This window comes from Sceloporus undulatus, unplaced genomic scaffold, assembly GCF_019175285.1.
Source record: "Sceloporus undulatus isolate JIND9_A2432 ecotype Alabama unplaced genomic scaffold, SceUnd_v1.1 scaffold_15, whole genome shotgun sequence".
Taxonomy (NCBI): domain Eukaryota; kingdom Metazoa; phylum Chordata; class Lepidosauria; order Squamata; family Phrynosomatidae; genus Sceloporus; species Sceloporus undulatus.
Window position 1 is genome coordinate 1,132,315 of NW_024802937.1, and position 15,700 is coordinate 1,148,014.

General features: G+C 38.6%; 1 protein-coding gene across 1 annotated transcript in view; it reads right to left on the reverse strand.

Moving 5' to 3' along the window:
* LOC121917309 (A-kinase anchor protein 7-like) overlaps positions 1 to 5,825 on the reverse strand; it is a 31,367-nt gene extending 25,542 nt beyond the window's left edge. The window contains exons 1-2 of the mRNA XM_042443160.1: positions 5,537 to 5,825; positions 294 to 430 (exon numbers count right to left, since the gene is read on the reverse strand). Coding sequence (XP_042299094.1) covers positions 294 to 430; positions 5,537 to 5,776 — 377 coding nt within the window. The 5' untranslated portion in view covers positions 5,777 to 5,825. The remainder of the gene's footprint in view (positions 1 to 293; positions 431 to 5,536) is intronic.
* Positions 5,826 to 15,700: the final 9,875 nt, after the last annotated feature.

The window sequence follows — 15,700 nt, forward strand, 5'->3', positions numbered from 1 at the left end:
ATTATTATTTTGTATCCCATCTTTCTCCTGAAAATGGGACTCAAAGCAGTTAAGAGCATATTTAAAATAACAAAAATTAAAAACAACACAAAAGCATTAAAAGTATAAATCTAAATTTTAAAAAGCAATTAAACAATTCATGGAGTTTAAATATGAAAAATGCTTAACATTTTTTTAAAAAAAGAACCAAAACATATTTTTACAGCAAAACAAACATGTTAAGACTAGAATAAAAATATAATGGCCACTATTCTGAAATAAAATGAGACATTAATTTATTTAAATTCTCTTACCTTTTCACATCTTCATCTGTTCTCAAATGAGCTGCAATAATGGTTAGATGCATAGTTTGGACTGGAATCAATGCTTTCAACAGCTTAGGCTCTTTAGTGAATATAAGCTCTTGGACATCTTCAATTTTATCTAAAATCTGAAATAAAGATGAATTTTTCAAAGGTAATACACTCATATTAATGGTTTAATAATACGTAGTGTCTTATTTAGCTTCTTGATAATTCCATAAGCCTTTTAGCTTCTTGGCAGTACAATGAATAGTTGTCTACCTGAATATCCAATTGACTTTAATGGGTCATATATCTAGGTATATGTACTGCCCTTAAGACTCTTTCAACAGTGCTCAATAGGTTTTCGATCAGACCTCCAGAAACAGAAGGATGACATTGCTTGACAATGAAAATAATTTTAAATTATTCTGCATTAAAAAAGAGTTTAGCACCAAATTTTTGCCAGTATCAAATGTGCCAGTTCTGTTCATGGAACTACCTTCTCCCCACTACAACCCCACTACCACCAATGATCCGATAACAGCATGATGTTGGATGAAAGCCTTTGTGCTAATGGAGATAAGCTACCTGGGGGGGGGGGCAGTTGGGTATATTAGTGTTGAATAAAGAAAAATAAAGTTACGTGCAACTTCAAACTTCACAACTGTGTTTTATAATGCTGACAGGATGCTGAAAACATCTGCAACTCAATTTGGAGCCCAGCATTACAGTCTGATGCTTTCTTCATTTTTAATATCTCATCTATATTTTGAAGAACTAGCAACTAGATATGCTGGTTCAGAATCTCAGTTTCACTCTGGGTGCAAAACTACGAGAAGTGAGCAAGTATTAATGCGATCTTTATGCAGTTGTCAATTGTTAATAGACTGTGAAAATGGAATCACATTTCCATAATTAATCGTGTGCTACTTTCTGATTACAGGGGAAAAATTGATGCCTTTTCCCAAGTGAGAAACTGTAATTGCAAATAAATCCATTCAGATAACTAAAATTTGCCATTCTTAAAGACACTGTTTTCATTGAGCTGTACAGCCCATTTTTTAGTCTTTTGGAGTTGAAAAGTTGCAGGGAAAAATTTTTCCTTTTGAAAGTATCTTCAATGGTGCATTTTGGATTAAGATGAATAAATTTAAACAGGAGAAAGAACATCCCAGAGGACAGGAGTTTTAACATACAGTGGAAATAAATTGTAATGGTGGTGGTGGGGGGGGGGGGGAGATGTCACTAATACAGCTACAGCCGAGTGTACTGAAAAACCAAACGCAGGCTTTAAATACTTTCCATACTTTTTTAAAAAAAATACCTATCTCTCTCAGGGTTATTCAGATTGACCAAGAATACCATTATGAATCTGTATTTACAAAGGATAGGACTTTCCAGACTGCCCAGAAAGTACGGACTGGAGGTGCCCAGTTTTCCTCCAGAGGGACGCCACAACAGCTAAACTGTGCAGCGTTCCTCCACCCCAAAAAGAACCCAGAAAACCCGGATTCTTTGTGGAGTACATGGACGACATCATCAGTGTGCCATTGGTGCACTGTGGTGCGTCCATGATGCAAGCACGGTACATGGACTTTTGGACATGGCGCCATGCTTGCGTTGTGGATGCACACCCCACATGGGCAGGGCCATGCTGTTATGGCGCCACCAGCATGAACTAGGGTTCCAGAGCATGCAGTTGCTGCATGCTCCAGAACCCTAGAATCGGCACCAGCATGCTGCTTTTGGCCTGTTTGTACCAGGCCGATGTTAGATTTAAAGCTTTAAATTATGGATTAATCAACTACCATTTTATTAATCAATTAGTTCAAATTTTAACTGATGGAGCAGTGTGTTAAAGGTGACCTTGTTTACATCTGAGATAATTTTTTATTCTGATACATTCCTCTAATATGGAATTAAAAATAATATATTTTCCTTCCAGTAACTAGCAACTTTGTTGGCTGCTTACCTGGGAGTTAGACCCACTGAACCCCATGGAGTTTACTTCTGTGGTGGTCTGAGCACTGGACTATGATTCTGAAGACCAGGGTTCAAATATCTTCAAGGCCATGGAAGCCCACTGGATGACCATGGGCAAGTCATACTCTCTCAGCCTCAGAGAAAGGCAAAGTCAAACCCCCTCTGAACAAATCTTGTTAAGAAAATCCTGTTAGTGTTTCCATAAATTGGAAACGAATTGAAGTCACAGAACAACATGTTGTGCCTAGCCTTGCACTGTAAATTATGTTTTCTTATATTTTGTCAAAGATCTCAGAAAGCCATATATTTTGAGAATGTGGTAATTGGTAGAATGATAAAATTCTATGGATTAATTTGATAAAAGCTGATAAGAAATTGAATGAAATTATTTAAATCTATGGAGAATCTTAATTATTAATGTATTTCATGGCAACTTCTGTTAGTACCTTTTTTTTAATAAAAGAAATTATGCCTGAATGAATTAATTGATGCCACACTTGATTAAGACTTTATTTTGAAAGATTGCACAGGGATAGAGATTGCACTTGGGTTGCACTTATGATGTATGCAGCCTTAGCTGCTTTGATAATACTGTAACATAAAACTTACATGAATAGAATTTTCATGCATAGAATTTCTGTCTCTCTCTCTACAGGGAATGTTGCAACTTCCAAAGCAAGGTACCTCCTCCAGTTTGCTTTATCCCCTTTTAATCTGCCATCATTCATGGTTCCTTGTCATCCAGCATACTTCATTTGAAAGAGGCAAAATGGAGCACCACATTGAGAAAAGTACCCCAGAGAATCCATATTCCTCTGGAAGAAATCAATAAATAACTTGCTGTCTGCAAACCACTTCCAATGGAACAGTTCTGCATCATTGTTAATGGGACTTCAGGGAGGCCATTCTAAATGAATTACGAGTTTTGCAATGTTTTCTTCTTCTTCTTTCTAATTTCAAGAATAAGAAGGAAACATCCCAACTGAAATTATACCTGCTTATATTTCAGGGATGTGTATTTCCAGTGTCATTTATAGTATATTTAACTTATTAATAAAACATATAAAAATTACAACTGTTCCTAAAATACATATTCATATAATTAATAAACATTCCCTCTTACGCCTTAGTCTTGTTGTATGGCACTCCTATTACATCCATAGATTACTTTATTCCATTTCTCCATTTCCACTATAAAGATTTTTATATGTTCAAAAACCAGAGGATGAAAACAAACAAACAAATAAATAAAACTCTTAGTTGATTATGCATGATATGCAAAGTTCATTCCTGTGCCATAGGATTTTTAAACAGATCTTCTTTGTATCACCTAAAGATCTATAAAGTATATGGTAAGATGCCCCAACATGGTTTCCATATTTAAAAATTAAAAAAAAAATTGTATCAAGGCATTATTGTAAGGTCATAGGCAGTGGATAACTGACACATTTTCAAAAAAGAAAAGGAAGCATAAATCCTTTATAATTTGCTTAAAATAGGAGGGATTCCAGGACTGCAGCTCCTTAAATCCCATAGTCACCATGGCTATTTTGGAAGCTGTAGTCCGAAAAGTAACCTTCCCAGCCTCTGCACCTATTTGCATACTAGGGAAGGGCCATAGCTCAGTGCCAGTATGTATGCAGCAGGGTCCAGGTTCATTCTATGGCTTCTCTAAGGAAGCCTGGAGAAGTCTTTGCAATAGCAAACCTGTACATTTCCATACCACTTATCAGTGCACTTAAGCATTCCCTAAGTGGTTTATAATGTGTAAGCTAATTGCCCCCAGCAAGCTTGGGTACTCATTTTAGCAACCTCAGAAGGATGCCAGGCTGAGTTAACCCTGGCTGGTACTGAATTCACAACTTTGTGGTTTGTGAGGGAGTGGCTGCAGTACAAGCATTTAACCACTGTGCCACCAGGGTTCCTTTCAAGATCTCTTTCCTGACAGTTATCAGGAGTCACTGCCAGCAAATTATAATGAAGTAGAACGGGGGTACTCAGTTTTGGAGGTCAGGGCCAAATTTTCATCCCCAGCACTTGGCACAGTCTGCAACAGGCTCAGAAACATTTTTAAAATAGAAAATAAAATCAAAACCAGAAGTCACCATATGTTCATGTCTGGTTTTGATGTTTTGATGTGCCTGCCACCAAATTCTTTAAATCCTAAAGAAGGCCATCCAGAGATGAAAATCCTGATCTGGGGCAGAACAACAACAACACACTGGGGAAAGACACCACACACACACACAAAAAGTATTTGGGGAATTATATAGGTGATATTGGGCAAGGCACATTCAGCCTCAGAGGACTGCAATGGCAAACCGCTTCTGAAGAAATTTGCCAAGAAAACCCTATGATAGGTTCATCTTAAGGTTACCTTAAGACAAAAATGACTTAGAGACACACAACAACAAAACAATAGGTGGATGGCAGGCAGGGTACATTTTGCTCATCCACCAGCTTGATGGACTAATAATCTAACTGAACAAAAAGTAGTTTTTTATATTCCTGTTTCCGCATAACTAGCTGTGTTCATTTACTGCAAAAAAACAATACAAAACAGGGGGTAAGAGTATTTTGGCACCTTAAGAAAGTAAGAAGTTTATTATGGCACTAGCTTCCATGGACTGGAGTTCCCTTGATCAATTGCATGAAATGGTATTTTACATAGGGAACATAGATGTAGTAATAGTAGTGATGGATACAAGTATATGCCAACTTAAGATATACTGCATTATGGTGAAATGATGTCCAGGCCATAAAAACTTAAGCCAAAACATATTGTCTATGTTACCATCAGTTATTTTAGTTAACTGATACATGTCTCTGTTAACAACTTTAAACAGTAAAGGGAAAAGACTTTAAAAACTATGCTTGGAGGATATTTTCCAAGTATTAATAATCAGTGTCTTGCATAAATTGGAATGGGAGAACAATAACAAATGCCTAGTAATATAGGCCTTTCATTACATGAAATGTTGGCAATCTAGACTTCCTAAAAGTTGATTGTAACAAAATAATTCAATAGATAAAACAGTAGAAACTCACACATTACAGGAGAAAGTGGACAGAGTCATGAATTTTTACAAAATATTGTCTATTGCAGCTTTTCCTTGGGGGTGACCAGATCTAGCCACACATTACTGATAATGAATGACAGTCATCTTCCTAACTCCAAACCAAGCCCTAATCAGAAAGAGGAGGCTCTTTTATTATAGTTTTTAACATTCATATCACAATGCTCTATTATTAAATTAGATTCCACTCACCTGCTCACTTGTTACTGGGATTGCAACAAAATAATTAGGCACATCCTTTCTATATTTCTTAGATCCTGCTTGTTCCTCATGAACCTTCTCTTCTGCCATTACCATATGCACTCTTTTGTCTGAACTTGGTTGTTGCTGACCAGTGGCATTCTCATCAACACTTCCCTTTTCATGCTGCAGACTGGTGATAGTTTCTTTCAAGTCTACTTCATTTGAATTCAACAAATGAATATGTAACATTTTGGTTGGTTCTGCATCTTGGTTGTCATTAAGCAATTTCTTTTGAAATGCCACCACCTCTGGTCTATTTTCTTCTTCATCTGTTTCTACAAAATTGACTGGTTCTAGCTGCCCTGTGTTTGGGCTCCAACTATCCTGCTGCAGCAAACTCTCCGTCACCACTAAATCATTTGCATCTTCTTGAAGAGGCTTTGATTCTGCCCCATTTGACTTTCCCCAGTCTTGTTGCTGCTGCTCCATTTGAGTGTCTGTGATGCTTTCCTTGACCTGGGACAGTGGGTGAACTTGCTTCCCCTGATGATCATCCTCATACCTGCTGGAGGGTTGACAATGGATATTGTTATGTGAAACATCTCCTTGACTCTTTGACTGTACCTCAACACGTGGACCTGGTATCTCCTTTCCTACAGTCTGATGTTGCACCTTAATAAATGTGCATGATAGATTTTCAGCTTTGTTCCACTCTTGCTGCACTTCAACAGTGATAGATGGTGTATTTTGTCCTTGCTGTTGTATTTCTACAGTCACTTCTGGATTCTCTCCTCCTTCAGCACACTGCTGTTGAACAGTCACTATTACAGTCTGTATACTAGCTTTCTCCCCCTCTTGCACATGAACCATCACAGATGGTACCTTGCCATCTTTGGCTTGCTCCATCTGGGTCTCCACTGCCACAGTAGACTTTACTTTGGCCCGTTATATATTCCATTCCATCACTTGCTGACATTCACTTGGCTGCTTTGACCACCTTCCATTCTAGGGTTATTTTTCAGAAAGAAATAGCTAATGTTCATATGCCTAATTTGGCCTACAACAATAGTGTTTTCCTTTCAAGATAAATTATTCATCCAAAGTTTCTTCTTCCTTTTTCTAGGCCTGAAATCAGTTTGGTAAGGAACTAGATGAGATTAAGAGAACAGCTGCTAATACGAAACACTAAAAATCCATCTGATTATGTATCTGCAAGACATAACTGATAAATGGATGATCCCAGCATTAGAAGAATTATGGTCCACTAACACTGACTGTCCATAGGCAAGAGGCCATTTGTTCTACTTTCTACAATACAACATTCTTCAGTATATGAAGATATTCTTTAGAATGGCAGTCAGAATTATGTGGCCCTCCAGTTGTTGTTGGACTGCAAGTTCCAGCATTCCTCATTACTGACTGCTGCCTAGGGCTGCTGGGACCTTCAGTAATATCTGGAAGGCTTCCCACCCCAATCTAAATAATAGTAATCATTTGTAAAGTTTAATTTGTGAATATAAATTAGCATATTCTAATGTGTCTTCTTTTTTGGTAAAGCTTTTCCTCTTGTTGGTAATACAGAAATGGCTATCCTATTTACAACTTGTCTCCATATCACAAGCATTTAGGTGCTGGCAATGGAATAGTATAAGTAGGGAAATGTTTTACAGTATCAGGTAGGCAAGATAGCTGTTCAAATGCAAAATAAATGAATATTGCCAACTCTACAAGAAATACAAATTAGTCATTTTATCCTGCATCTTAAATGGTGGCCCAGATTCAGGGAAAAGGCCCTGTAAAAAGAAGTTACAGATGATGTTACAAAGGTTTTAGCATAGAAGGGAATAGATGTAATTTAGCATGACACCTATGTTCAAAAATTGCTCTGATATCAGCCTCAAGAAAGGGGACCTCTGTCAGGTCTGTGCGCTTCTCACTTCCTGAGCAATAAATAATGAGAGATACAAAATATAAGGAATATCATAAAATAAAGAAAACCATGCAACCAAATTGGAGATTCAATTAAATTTGTTAATATTATCACAAAGACATAAAAATATCATCTTTCACTTTAACTAATGGTAAAAGACAGGGATGGCCCTTATCAAAACTGTTATTTATATTATCCAGTTACTACTGTGAGTAGTGGTTTGAGTATTGACCTAGGAGCTGGAACAGATGGGCACAAAAGAGTGGCCTGAGTCCGCTCCAGCCACAAATGGGTCAGGATTGTACCAACTGCACGGCTCACTTTTAAAGTGGGGTGAAGCCGCAGGACCCAAACCATGCCTCCAGGAGCCAGATTATCCTGGCTTTTTTTTTGCTCCAGTCCAAAGGACCAGAGCTCAGCTTCAGGGTGGCTTCAGGCTGCTTTGGATGCATGTGTCGTTTGAACACCTCCAATACAGCCAGAAGCTGCTTTATTTGGCCTGTCTGTTCTGGGCCTAAGATTCAGGGGGACCAGATACTGAATCCTCACTGAGCCATGTAAACGCACTGGATGACCTTGAAGAAATCTCACTCTCTCAGCTTAAGAAAAAGGCAATAGCAGCCCTCTTCTGAAAAAATGTTGCCAAGAAACTCCTATGATAAGGTCACCAGAAGTTGGAATGAACTTGAAGCCGCATAACAACAAAACTTGGACTTGCAAAATCTCTCAACTAGCATGTCCACTACTTATATTGGCTGATGGATTCTGGGAAATATACCCTCCCGCCCACCCAATAATCTTCTAAGATCTCATTAGCATTTGGACCATAGACAGTTACAAAGCAATAAAACAATGTAAGATGTCAGAATGCATAGATCTATCATTTAGATAAATATGTACCATATGATACTGTCCTAGCAGTAGCTAAGTCATTAATTTCATTACAGCAATTCAGGGGAAATATATGTGGTCCATTAGTAGGTTTTAAGATTTTAAAAGAAAGGGCTGTCCTTTAAAGGGTTATCTTTCTCCTCAAAAGAGTCAGATATCTAGGGATAATTTTTAATCAAAAATTTGCAGTTTAGTATATCTTTTATTATGCCACTTTACCCAAGCAGGAGTAAAAGAAAGATGTTATTAGAAATGCTAACTTTCAGTGGAAATTATCCGTCCCTTTTAACATCTGCTTCTAGACTTATACTGCTTTTTGGCCTATGACGCAAACCTTTGTCTGGCACCTACAAAAGATGATCGTGTTTCATCTAGACTCCTACCAATATCAATTAGATCTAATTGACTAGCTGTTTCCTCACTAGTTACAGAGTGTGACATTACCATGCTCAGTTCATTCCCATTTCACTAGAGTGGTCACACAATGTTGCCATTAATTTGTAATCTCTTTGAAGTTCCCAAAGTATTATTTTGCACTTTTTTTGCTTATTGCAGAAGTATGAGGGTATTTTTTTTAAAAAAGGAAGGAAGGAAGAAGGTATATTGTCCCAATGTATAAACACTTTGAGTATTATTATTCTTTGTTATCAGAACTTTGAAAAATTACCACTTTGGACTAGAAGGCTCATGCAGAGGAATTTGGGGATTTGTAATAAAAAAGTAACTTTTCCAAACTCTGTCTTTGACCATGGCAATGGCAGATAGTTGAATATGGCATCACTCAGCACATATAACTTTTGATATGAACATCTTACTCCAGAAGTTACAAAGGCTGAGACAGAGATAAATAGATTTTCTGATGTAAGAAATATCTCCTGTCCCCTTGCATTTGTTTAAACATTGCTAGCACACAGACTGCACCTTTCCAACAAATGAGAGATAGCTTATTGTGTTTATTACAAGTCTCTGTAGCATACAAGAGACTTTAAAGGCAACTTCTAAAGTAGTTGGACGTCTTTACTGCCACTTAGGGTTCTGAGAATTTGGCCCTTGTCTAAATAATATTCCACACATGACACCTAGAATGAGTCATAGGATAATTACACACCTTAAGCTGAGAAATCCCTTCTTGATAAATCTAAATCTATTTATATGGATGGGGGCTCCCCTCTCCTCCCACTATCCTAGGACAAATGCTTAAGTGGTTTTGGATTTAATAGGAGTCTGGTGGGCATGCAAAATGCATAATGGACTTGTCAGAATACCATCATTTTGAGAGCTACTTTTTCCCTTGCTGGGAGAATGGTGAGGGTTGGGTCAGAAAACCCATGTTTCTTAATGGTGTTTTAAATTGCATGTTTCCAGGGCTGAGTTGAATAGTCCTGTGTAAATCAGTGCAATGGGTCACAAAACATATTCCATTTTATTTCCAATTAAAACTAAATACAAGGCTATGTCTGCAATTCCAAAGGCAGAATTTGCTGGAGGAGAGCTTTTAATTTGGGCTGGTTTATTACCCCCCTCATAATGGCATGGAAGTCATCTGATTTAATGTAAGAGTGGAAACCTGGGACTCAAAATAAGCTAGCAGCTACCCAGCTATATGCTAAAGTAATTTTGCACTGGGGAGGCTGAAGGCCATCCCCACTTCCAGTCTTCCATAATTTTTTGCTGGATTGCCAGCATTACAGTGGCCAGAATGGAATATGGGGGTGGGAGGCATAGAAAAGATGGGAATGACAAACAGTTAAGTGCTTGCCAAAGGACTACTAACTAAACTAAAGCAAGAGAATTATCTGGGATGAAGCTACATGTAGTATAGATTTCAAAGATAAAACTTGTTAGTCTACAGAATCAGTATGTAGAGAAATCTTGTAGCACCTTTGAGTTGCTGCCAACTTCTTTCTTTCAGTTAGTCTCAAAGGTGCTACAAGATCTCTCTACATACACCTAGTATGTACCCCATGTTTTTAGGTCAATGTTTCAGATAGCCTAATCTAGATAACCTTCTCTGTCCAAGAGTGACCACATTCATATTTCAGGAGTACAACATGATTGTATCCACATTGCACCATTTTAGCAGTGTAATACTACTTTAACTGCATTGGTCCCATACTATAGAAGTCTAGGCATTGTAGTTTGGTGAGTTACTTAGAACTATCTCCTATATAGCTCTGTTGCTATAGTGGTGGGGGAGTGGACCAAAAATCTCTTGCAGAAAGAATTCTATGTACTTCACCAAATTGCAAATCCCAGAATTTTATAGTTTGGTGCCAGGGCAGTTAGAATGCTATGAAACTGTTATAACTGTGCAGTGTGAATACACCAAGAGTGTCTAGCTTCCCACTCTTTTTGAACTTATTCTCTGTTAATTTCCTTTCTTTTCTTTTCAAAAAGAAATGTCATATTTACTGGTGAATCTCACCTTGGTCTTTGTAAACTTTAGATTAGAACAAGTAAAAGGCATAACCAGTAATTCCCACTGAGCAGCTTCAGACTGAGCTTTCCAATATGATCCATGATATAGAGCCTGCAAGGCTCTCAGACCCACCTAATTTATTTTTATTATTTAAACTAGCAAAAAAATGGAAAGGTGTCATGCTGGGAAGTGAAACACTGGTCTCCAGTGCCAAAACATGATGGGCAGTGTAATGTAGTGCTTCATTTTGAAGCATGCCCAGACAACCAGAGATAGCCTGAGAGGTAGTCCAAGGAGGCTACAGCTCTTTGTGTGCATGGAAAATTGCTTGCATGGGTGGGGGCAGATATCTGGTTGGTTCTGGTGTGATTACTGTTTCGTGTGTTTGCTCTGGGCATGTTTTGTTTTGTGTTGGTGCATATAATAATAATAATAATAATAATAATAATAATAATATTTATTTCTATACCGTTTTTCTGCAGTGATCAAAGCAGTGTGCATAGTAAAATTATTAAAACAACATAAAATTAAAGCCACATTACGTTAATTACAATATACAATTAAAATCCAATTCATAGGTGTAAGTAAGTGAGAGGGAGAAAAGGGGATTGAACATAACTTCAGTGAACATGGGGGAATGCTTGGTTAAAGAGAAAGGTTTTAAGTCTCTTTTTAAACAGTTCAAGGGAGGTAATGAGACGGAGCTCCTCAGGAAGACTATTCCAATGCTTGGGGGCCGTTACTGAAAAGGCCCTCTGAGAAGTAGTAACATATATGTGCTCCTCCAGGAATCTCCAGATAGCCTGTTGTGTGTGTGTGTGGGGGGGGGGTATAGTAAGCTGGCACTTGGCATTCAGCTGTGAGTCCCACCTTGTACACAGTTCATGGAACAGAATACTTGCCTCTATCTGAATATTATCAATTTGTCCTCCGTGAAATAAGATCATTTGACATATGGGTTCAAAGGGGTGTTTGGAACTCATTGCAAGCCCTTACCAATGGCAACCTAATATACTCAAAATTTGACACAAACTTAAAAGGTATCCAGGTTCTGCTACACAATATTGTTCAGCTGCATTGTATTAACAGATACAGTGTCACCTCACAAATTCATTATCTAAGCCATACATGTTTTTAAAAAAATGTTACAACAATAATTAAGATCATGCAATATTTAGAATGTACTGATGAATAAAAGATAAAAATTTGAGGCTGGACTATTTCCAATATTGCTCAATACAGCTTGAGTTATAGAAACTGCGTAACATCTTAATTTAAGTTAGCCAGCATTTTAAGTTTATTCCTAAGCAAAATCATTGTGCCACTTCTGACATATATTCTTTAAGAAACAGAAGTAGTAGCTGCACTGAAATCATCTCTTACAGTAATAGGATCTCTGCTAGAAAGTGCCTACATCACACATTTTAAAGAGGCTTTCACATTTTGTCAGAACCTATGTTGAAATAAATTAGTTTAACAAAGTACTAATTAGTCTCACAGCAGGTCTAGAAAACTCAGAGACATAAACCAAATATTGTTTTTTCTATATGTAAAGCCATAGTTCCATAATTAGTCATTTTAATATCCAGGCAAAGCTCTTAGTCTTTCTTTCTGTCCTAGATGCCATCATCCCACAAGCCTGAATGACTAATGGTACTCTGTCTAGGTTAGGGGTAAGAATCACATGGTCCTCCAGATGTTACTGGACTGCAAATTCCAGGATTCCTCATCATTAGCAATGCTGGCTAGGACAGCTGCACTTTACAGTTCAGCAACAGCTGGAAAACCATGTGATTCCCACCCTTGTTTTAGGCAATGATTAGATACCAGCTGTAGTTAATGCCAAAAGCACAAAAAAGGTTGCCACCAGACTGTTATACATAGGTGGGATACAGACGGGCAGGGGAAGACGTCTTGGAGGTGTATTCTGCTGAATACGGAGCCTCCAGACCGCCCGCCCCGGGGGCGTGGCTCAGGTGTACGGGGCTTCCACATGGGGGGCAGTGAAGACGCCTCACCTGGGGCCGTTTCTGACCCGCAGTTTCCATACCGCCACCTCGGAGGACGCCGCAAAGAGAGAGGCAGCTTCCGCACGGGCAGCCAAAAACAGGGCTTTTTTTTTCTTTTGCCAGCTGGCGGATGCGCAGCTGCGCAGCTGTGGTACTCAGCACCGGCGGCAGAAAGCATATGTGCACATTTAAAGCGCCCAGGCCCCTTTAAACTTTTCCCCCCGCCCTGCCCAAGAACAATGGTGGTCTCCTGCCAGCTGGTGATCAGCTGGTGTTGGCATCCTTGTCCACTTGCACGTTGCCAGTGTCACCAGCATCATGGATGCCTCCTCTTCTTTGGTCCCCGCGCTCTTGCTGAATCTTGGGGCTTGGGGCTTGCGGGCGGCGTGTTCATGGCAGCATTCAGGTAAGGGCCGTCTGAAGGCTATACCTTTATAACATCATGAACACACCCCTTTTTGCCCGTCTGTATCCCGCCATAGAATAATTATTAAAATATGCTACAAGTCCAGAATACTTTTGGTATCTTAAAGCATATTGCTGCTGAAACTGCAAGCTTTTAGTGCATTGCCACAGCTTGCCATTCTGTGGAGTACAAACTTCTAAACTGTGCTAGCTCTTGCTTTTCCCAGAATCCCCTAGCTAATGTTGCCAGGGTTTCTCTGAATTATAAGCCAAAGGAATAATTCCTCCCAAAGAGTCCCATTTAGCATAGTCTGTTTCTCTGCTTCAGAAGTTAGTAAACACCATTCCATTCACTTTAGTACAGCTTATATACATGCACACAGATCATCCAGCAGGGGCTACTGACTGTGTTGTGTGTGCTAGTGTTTACATTTTTGACTCACATTTTAGTTATTCCATTTTGTGCCATTTAGAGAACATTGGTTTTTAGAAACAAATAGATCGGGGGAGCAAAATAAAGGAGGAGGCAGAGATGGTTGAAAAACCCAGTCAAATGCTCAGAAGAGTGTCAGTTTCAGGGGGTTATTAAATAAATCTATTGGGGATTCCAAGATTTAACCATACCTGAAATAATCATTGACACCCCACCAAATCATAGTGTAACCCAAAATGGGAGGTCCTGGGCTGTGGCCCTTGAGAGGGTTTTTTTTTAACCTCAATTTACAGTAACTTCAACAGGGCCAATGTGTAGGTCAGAGAGAGCTGTAGAATTACACCATTTGAAAGGTCACATTGTTATTATTGATTGATTGATTGATTTCCCACCTTCCTCCTGGTATAGGGATTCAAGATGGAATGTTCCCCACTTTCCCCATACTACTATGAAGATTTTGTTCAAGCCTCTCCTGTAGTATAAGGAGTCTAGGCACCTAGAACTGGATCAATACTCTCTTTCCTCAATCACAGTATGAAGCCTGTAAGATATTCACAGCATGATCCAAGCAGCAGGCAACTTTATATTGCATTTTTAATGCAGAAAGGGAGAGTTTAGTATATGTTTAAAATTTCTCCTATGACCTTCCCATTTTCCTTTAGTATTCAAGCAACCAGTACACCTCTACAAACAACTGTTCCTGCCATTACAGTTGTTGTTAAGTACCCATAGGATGGCCTCAACTTATGGTGACCCTATGAATGAGACATCTCCAAGACATCTTAGCCACAACAGCCCTATTCAGTTCTTGCAGACTCAGGGCCCTGGCATCCTTGATCCAGTCTATCCATCTGTAAAGCAGTCTTCCGCTTTTCCTGAAGCCCTCTGCCTTACCTTGCAGTAATGTCTTTTCTAGTTAATCATGCCTTCTCATGAAATGACCAACATACAACAGTCTCAATTTAGTCATTCAGGCTTGATTTGCTCTAGGATCCAGTGATTTGTCTTTTTAGCAGTTCACAGTATCTGCAGAACTTATCTCTAGCACCACATCTCAAATGAGTTGTTTTTCTTCCTACCAGTTTTTCTAACCACCCAGCTCTCACATCCACACATAGTGATGGGAAATACATGACATGGACAATTCTAACTTTAGTATTCAGTGAAATATCTTTACACTTCAAGATCTTGTTTACTTCTTTCACAGCTTATTATTATTATTATTATTATTATTATTATTATTATTATTATTTATAGCCCACCTCTCCCCAGAGGATCGGGATGGGTTACAATAAAAAATAAAATATAGTAAAATAATAACACAATCTGTAATCCTAAAGTGTATGATTTGGCAGAGATAATCTCAGTTAATCCTCTGCCATCCTACTCCCCCCCCCCCGCCACCTTTAAAATGTTTCTGTTTCTCTCTCCTGCTCTCACTTCCCCCTTTGTGCTCAGCTTACTTCAATTGCTGCAAACTGAATTAAAAGTGCAAAAGTAGTTGACACACAATTAACTCAGCAGGAGGGAAATTAACTCAGGAGGAGGGAAATTTTGCCGTTCTCAGTGAGCTCAAGCAAACTGCTGAAGCCCTTTCTAGCTTGTGTATTCCGCCTCATTAATAACTTTGGACATCTTAATCACACTCCAGTGTTGCTTGGCGACATGTGTCCCAGTTTTCATCCGTGAATGTTGGAGGGTATGAAAGTGGTGGTCCATGTGTCATTGGATGCCAATCTTTGGCAGGTTTTCAGAAAAGAAAGAAACTATGAAAAAAATGGGCACCAATATGGTGCCAGTCCCTGCAACATGGTGTGGGGGGATGATTTCTGATCCCCCACATCACATAGTCTCAGAAAAACTGTTCTATACTATATTCATTTACATGAAATTGCTAATACTCAGTTTTTCAGTAAATAAAAAATAATAGCCACCTCGATCCGATGGGAGAGGTGGGATAAAAAGCTATTATTATTATTATTATTATTATTATTATTATTATTATTATTATTATTATTCCATGGCAGATTATAAAAGGAACTCAGATATGCTTGGTTCTGGAAATGCCCAGAGTCACGAGCATGGC